The sequence below is a fragment of the Platalea leucorodia genome (assembly GCF_965183815.1).
Source record: "Platalea leucorodia genome assembly, chromosome: 1".
NCBI classification, from domain to species: Eukaryota; Metazoa; Chordata; class Aves; order Pelecaniformes; family Threskiornithidae; genus Platalea; species Platalea leucorodia.
This window is the reverse complement of record NC_138823.1, coordinates 69,490,259-69,497,480: the sequence shown is the minus strand read 5'-3', so window position 1 is coordinate 69,497,480 and position 7,222 is coordinate 69,490,259. Positions and strand designations below refer to the sequence as shown.

Here is a 7,222-nt window from a genome sequence, read left to right as displayed (position 1 = left end):
GCAACAGCCCATTTTGGTCCTTTCGCCCCACTAACACCCCCCCCCTCCCCCTCACGCGTTTCCTTTGGTCCCCGCTGAAACGGGCGGATGGAAGTTTTGACAATCCAGAAAGCCCCTCAGGCCCCCCCGGTTGGGGGGGAGGGTTGGGGATCTTCTGTGCCCCTCGGCATACATGTCGCCACTGTCGATTTGCGGGATTATTTATTGCTAATATTCCGAGGACTGTCGCAATGCCTCTGATAATTGTCCCTGAGTGTCAATCGGTCGGCAGGGCATGCGGAGGAGAAAGGGCGGGGGGGGGGGGGGAAGATCGCTGCGACTCTTCTTTTTCTTTTTTTAGCTAAAGATTCTTCTGGGAAGAACTGCTAGGAGCCTTTTGACTTTCAGCAAGTTGTGTGTGTGTGTGTGTGTGTGGTGGTGTGTGTGTGGCGTTTGTGGGTTGCTATAGATAGACCGCATTTATTTATTTATTTATGTACCCCCTTTTTTTTAGTGGTAAATTGTTACAAGTCGCCTGGCTGCAAAGCCCCCTTTTTCTCTCACGGCCACTCTCGTTTGTTCCTGAGTCCAACGACGACAAGGGGGACTCAATGTTAAAGGTGGAAAAAAACAGCAACACAGTTGTTTTTGTTAAAAGGGGACACACTAAAGCTGCGAAACAGCAAAACCCCAATGTTGGACAGCTGTAAAATCGTGTAGACAGGTTGTCATACAGCAGTGGGGGCTTTTCTGAAAGGAGCCCATTGCTAAACATTAAATACACACACGGCACGGCACAGCAGCTGCGCGGACACACGCACACGCGCGCACACGCACACACACACGCACACGCACACGCAGGCACCGAGGAAAGTGGCCCAGGCTGGGCTGTGCACCACGTGCTGCACCGGGGGGGCGGGGGGGGGGGCGCGGGGCGGCGCTTGCAGCTCAAGTGGGTGCCAATCAAAACATCAACTTCAAATTGTATCTGAAAGATCAGCCTAGGACCTAAGGGCAGACACATCAGTTGGAGCTCAATTGTTGATCAGATCACATCTAAGGGATTTAGGAGCACAGAAGAGCCGAGATTTGAGGAAAGACACCCCACTGAATCCTTCCACACTCCTCCTCCTCCATACCTAGGTTGCAATATATCTCTGACAGAAAGAAATCAGAACGAAAAGAGAAAATTATCGGCTCGATTTCTGTTCTCTCGCCCTGCCTGACTCCAGTAAAGAGAGAGGGGGGGAAGGAAAAAGAGAGAGAGAGACAGAGAAAGAAAGAGAGATCCAGAGAAGCCCGGGTTTGTTCCGCTCCCCTCCCCGGCTGTTCAGGCTCCCTCCTCCCCCTTCTTTTTTTTTTTTTTTTGTATAATTCCTTCCCCCCCACCCCCCCCTTTTTTTTTTTTTTTTTTTTTTAAATATTTCTGCCGCTTCTGCCGCCGCTGCCGCCAGTGCCGCCGCCTCCGCCGCTGTGCCCGCGCCCCGGAGATGTCCTTCCCCCAGCTGGGCTACCCGCAGTATCTCAGCGCCAGCCAGGCGGTCTACGGGAGCGACCGTCCCGGGGTGCTGGCCGCCGCCGCCGCAGCCGCCGCCGCCGCCGCCGCCGCCTCGGGCCGGCCCGCGGGCGCCGAGCTGGGCAGCGGCTCGGCCGCTGTCACCTCGGTGCTGGGCATGTACGCCAGCCCCTACAGCGCCCCCAACTACAGCGCCTTCCTGCCCTACACCGCCGACCTCGGCCTCTTCTCCCAAATGGTGAGTGAGCACCGCGCCGCCTCCCGCGTCGTCGTCCCCCTCCCCGCCCCGGGCCCGCCGAGCGCGGCCGCGACCCGCGGAGGCAGAGGCAGCCGGGGGCAGGGGCGGGCGGAGGCCGCGGGGGCGGCTGCTGCCCGGTGCGGGGTCCGCCGCGGAGAGGGGAGCGCCTGTGCCGGCGGGCCTGCGGGGGAGAGAGGGGCCCGGGCCGGGGCCCGCGCCGGGGCGGGGGACGGGGGCGGCGGGCGCCGTCTGCAGGCGCGGCCCCCATCCGCCCCGTCGCTCCAGCCGGGCAAAACTCCTCCGAGTTTCTCTTCCTGGCGGTGGAAGGGCTGAGCGGGGCTCCTGCCTCCGTCTTGTCGGCTTTCCCGAGCAACTCGGCTTTTTTATTTTTTTTCTTTTTTTTTCCTCTCCTTGTTGTTATTGGTGGTGGTGTTGACGGGTGATATTGTCGGTCCCGTGGTTTCACTTGGCTTTCCAGCGCGCTCCCCTCTTCTCCCGGTCCTTTTCTTTGCCGCCGAGCTATAAACAGGTTCCGTCCGAAAGGCCAAAGTGCAGTGTCGGTAGCTGGTACGCCCCGTTTATTTCAAGACATTTCCTTAAGTCTTAAAAATGGCCCATTCTGTTCTCTGAACTTTTCATACTCTGTTTATGGCGAGTATCATAGATCGGATTTGCATCAAGCAAAGGATGGCATCTACATCCCATTATACGCATGGGAGCAAAAAGGCGTATTGGCGTTACCTCGAAAAGAAATTGCCGTCACCCAGATTGTCCTCGGACCTCTTTTTCCCTCTTCTTTAGAATGTAATAGTTAAAAAATGAAACGTTTTTTTGGTTTGGTTTTTTTTTTTTTTTTTTTTTTTTTTTTTTTAACTAACTGTTTTTATCTCGGTGGCGTTGAAACGTTTTCGTTGCTAGTATCTCCAAATTTCTCGGCGGCGATATGCATAGGTTCCACTTAATTTCTAAATGCCCCTCTTTTCTCTCCCCCCGAAACATAAAAGTATGAATATTCACAACTGGGAGCATTCAAGACATAACTTGTGAGGGTTTTTAACACATATATGTCGGCAAGTAGGTAGATTAGATAGGTTGTTGAACAAGGGTCAGCGTCTGAAAACAGATCATTTTGTGCTGCAAACATTTCCTACGAAGGCACTTTTAACAGCATGCGTTTCCTACTTTTTTTAACCTTGATTTTGGAAATGCAGTAAAAGTTGACACAGAAGCAGTGAGTGATTTACAAGTGGCTTCTTCAAAAGAATTCCCAACAGAGATTACACAAAAAATATAATTTCAGCAACAATAACAAAAGACAGCGGAATAAAGGGAGTGCAGAAAGCCTACTCTGTAACACATTACAAAAATTACATCGGGCTTCTCTTTGTGTATAAGCTTTGTCTCTGAAATTAAAATACGTGTTCCTTTTTAACTGTTTGGCAAAGTTAGATTAGTTTCTTCGCGGACATTTTTGAAGAGGTTCGTTGTTAAGGCTGACACAAATTTCGCAAGAGTAGTACTAAGAATGTATTTCTGGACTAGAAAAAAAGCGATATTGTAGTAGAAGCGAGAAAAAAAAAAGAAAACGGCTTTAAATGTTAGCTATTTAGGAACAGTTCTCTTTCCTACTCGCAAAGTATCCTGGTATTTTACTACAGTGATTTACCGTGACGGTGATATTTTGAAATAAATTCTAAAATTCTGAGCATTTGTAAATAAAGAGCTAAAATATTAAGTTAATATCTGGACAATTTGCGGTAATAATGAGGCCTAATGAGGTTGCTAGAAAGATAAAATGTTATTTACCAAAACACCTGATGGGATAATTTGACTTGCTGTGTTTTACTACTGATGATAAAAAGAATATTGATTGCAAATAAATCACCGTCTCTAAACGCTTGTAAACAATTTGTGTTTGCTCTGCCCAGATCAAAGTAAAACTTATGAGATAAAGTGTCTGCATATCCATATTCTACAATGCGTGAGTCAGTTTTCATTCCAGGGTTTAAAGGCTCTTCTAACAGTGAGAAGTTAATGTTTTACACCAGAATCTTGGTGTATGATTTGGGGGGCGAGGCGGGGGGGGGAGGACGACTTGGCTTGTGTGTGGAAAATCTCTCACATTATAAGTGTCTCAGTACTGAAGTTGTGCATTCATCTCCTCAGTCTCCTCTCACGCCAACTCCTTTTAAAGGCAGATCTGGGGCCAAAGAAGAACGCTCTGCATGCATTTATAATATCCTCCTGGATATTTTGCAGATAAATGCGACGTTGTGCGCAGGCATTAGTTTGTAACGGTGGTATAGTACCTGCTTGCTCTGCCTGATAATTTCGAGGGCACAATAAATCGTCTCGCCGAGGCGAATGCGAAGTTGCTGCATTTCCATCGTTCGATTTGGTTTGGTTTGCGGAGAAAATACGCATCGTGCCTGGCAGAGCCCAACTTAGCCCCTCTCTTTTCCTTTCCCGGCGAGAAGGGGGGGATCATCTGGGAATACCTCTGTCTGATCTAAACGTGAAGAGCCTGGAGCGGGGAGGGCCGAATTTGCCTGTGAAGACGCTTTGGACCGCTGAAAGGCGTATTCCGGCTCCCGGAGTAGCCTATTCAGGTCTGTTAGAGACGCTAACGAGATAATTGATGTGCTTTTTCCTCTCCGCTTGTCTGAATGTGTTGCAGGGCTCCCAGTACGAGCTGAAAGATAATCCGGGTGTCCACCCTGCTACCTTTGCCGCCCACACTGCTCCCGGCTATTATCCCTACGGACAGTTCCAGTACGGGGACCCGGGGCGGCCCAAAAACGCCACTCGGGAGAGCACCAGCACCCTCAAGGCCTGGCTCAATGAGCACCGCAAGAACCCCTACCCCACCAAGGGCGAGAAGATCATGCTGGCCATCATCACCAAGATGACCCTCACCCAGGTCTCCACCTGGTTCGCCAATGCCCGCCGGCGGCTCAAGAAGGAGAACAAGGTGACCTGGGGCTCCAGGAGTAAGGACCAAGAAGATGCAAACCTCTTCGGGAGCGACAATGAGGGGGACCCCGAGAAGAACGAAGACGATGAGGAAATCGACCTGGAGAGCATAGACATAGATAAAATCGACGAGAACGATGGGGAGCAGAGCAACGAGGAAGAGGAGGAGAAGCCCGAGCTCCTGAGACAAAGCAGTGAAGAGCAGCACCTGGAAAAGGAGAAGGATTTGGCACTGTCAGGGTCTGAAGGGCTGAAACCCGAAGACGCGCTGGCCATGGTGAAGGAGGCCTCTGACAACAGCACACGAATCGTCAGTCCCGGGGGACAGAACAATTTACAGATGCCATCTCACAGCAAACCCAAGATTTGGTCCTTGGCAGAGACGGCAACCAGTCCCGACGGCGCCCTGAAATCTTCTCCCCCCCCGCCCCCTCCTCCCCAGGTTAACCACACTTCTCCACAGATCCAGCACCCCGCTTTTCTCCCTAGCCATGGACTCTACACATGCCAGATTGGCAAATTTCACAACTGGACAAACGGGGCTTTCCTCACTCAGAGTTCCCTGCTAAATGTGAGGTCCTTTTTGGGAGTAAATCACCACCACGCTGCTCATCACAATCACCACCTCCAGGCCCAGCAACAACCTTCTGTTTTAACAGCAACCCTGGGAGCCCTAAGCAGTGAAAAACCTTCAGAGAGGACCAGTCCCAAACACATAGGTAATGAATGCATCAGGCATCCACCTCTCCCTCCACCCCCAACACACGCACATGAACTTCTCCTTGAGGAATAGTGTCAGATTCAGCCCTGGTGTAACTGATTGCTTTTAACGGAGTTACAGACAGTTTACCCTAGCGTTGATTCCCCCCCCCCCGGAGCGTGTTGATTGCACACATTAAGCCCATTTCATGTGGGCTATTACATTCTCACCCTATACGCCCATCAAATAAGATGAGAATGCAGGAGTAGCTCTGTGAAACATATTCTTTGAATTTTGCTTTCCTTCCCTCCTCTCTGACCCTCATCTCCCAATAATTTCAATGACAGTCAAAAACGTGGCAAGAAAAGCTTGCATACTCCTTAAATATTGAAAGTAGGGAATAGTGCTGGACACACACACACACGTATATACCTACACACGTCTGAACAAGAGGGTGAGAGGGATGTGTGTTCTCTGCACACTGTCCGGATTTTTATTGTTGTTATTCTAAAACGGTTCTCCTGTTTTTGTTGTTGTTTTTTTTTTTTTTTCCTTCTTCTGTCTCCTTCTAGAAAGAGAAAATGTACCAAGAACTGAATCCCCACCTCAGCCGCTAAAATCGCCCTTCCAGCCTGTCCGTGACAAGTGAGTTTGTTTGTTTGTTTTCACTGCAGGAATGTTACTTATGTGAAACAGAGTGTTTGAATAATAAAGACTAATTATAACACCTAATCATCACCATAATAATACATACAGACAACAAGAACAACACAGAAGTTGCTGTAATCTTTTCAAAGTTACGCTAAATTGCAATTGTACATAGCCAGCCTGTAACTTTTCTGAAACTTAACAGACCTCAAAGATCTTGTGTTAATTACACCAGTGACAATGATTTCTGTGCAATTAACTAATACGAGGATGCTATAGCAATAGACAGGCAATTATAGGAAAGGATTCTCTTTTTTTTTTTTTTTCTGAAAGATTGTTACTTCTTTCTTTTTTTTTTTTTTTTTCCTTCCTCCCTTCCCCCCCTGCAGCTCTTTGGCTCAGCAAGAGGGAGCACCGAGAATTTTAACAGCTCTCCCTTCAGCTTGATTAAATGGTTTGGTGAAAAAAATATTACAGAGACTGGTATTAAGGACAGAAAAAAAAAAAAGGAAACGATATAAACGACTCCCATCAATCTCTTTTTGCAATAAGGTGGTGCAAATCCATAAAAGCGATTACACAAATCTGTAGATGGATCCCCTTCTTCATTGTACCATTTCAGATCGTGTTATTCTAACCATTCTTGGATTATTTGTTTGGTAAATGTTTCCCATGTGTTTGTGTTTTTTCTGTATATAGAGTGATTTCAGATTGTAAATAGCGCGTCAGCAAAACTTGTTTAAATCATATATTTTTGTCTAATAAACTAAATGAAATTATGAGCTCTCTTCAGGTATGTATTCTGTTGCTGCAGATCTTATACATATATTACAAATCTATTCAAACATTTATAATTTGTTTTCTAAAAAGTCAAATCTTTTTGCTTTTGGGTAACTGAAACTTAAAATACCAAATCCAAGCTTTTAATGACTCTTGTAGATATTTTGTCGAAAACAAGCTGCGAGCTTCGCTTTTCATACACGTAAATTTAAGAAGCTGAGTGAAGCTGGTTCTTGACTAGTAAAATAGAAGTTATTTTTTTTCAATTGTGATGAATCAGACGTGTTCTGTAGTATCCATTTTCCGAACATAAATGGATCCGACTTCCACTTACGCTATAAAATACATTCTTGAAAATGAAAGGGACAAGTTTGCTCACAGTTCCCTG

The 7,222-nt window shown here is 47.6% G+C and overlaps 1 protein-coding gene across 1 annotated transcript; it reads left to right on the top strand.

Moving 5' to 3' along the window:
- Window positions 1-1,469: 1,469 nt before the first annotated feature.
- On the top strand, window positions 1,470-6,501 carry IRX1 (iroquois homeobox 1; the record flags this gene model as incomplete). Its single annotated transcript, XM_082316045.1, has 4 exons — window positions 1,470-1,733; window positions 4,411-5,425; window positions 5,979-6,051; window positions 6,444-6,501. 4 exons carry the CDS (start codon window positions 1,470-1,472, stop codon window positions 6,499-6,501), a joined length of 1,410 nt encoding a protein of 469 aa, XP_082172171.1.
- Between the last annotated feature and the right edge of the window lie 721 nt (window positions 6,502-7,222).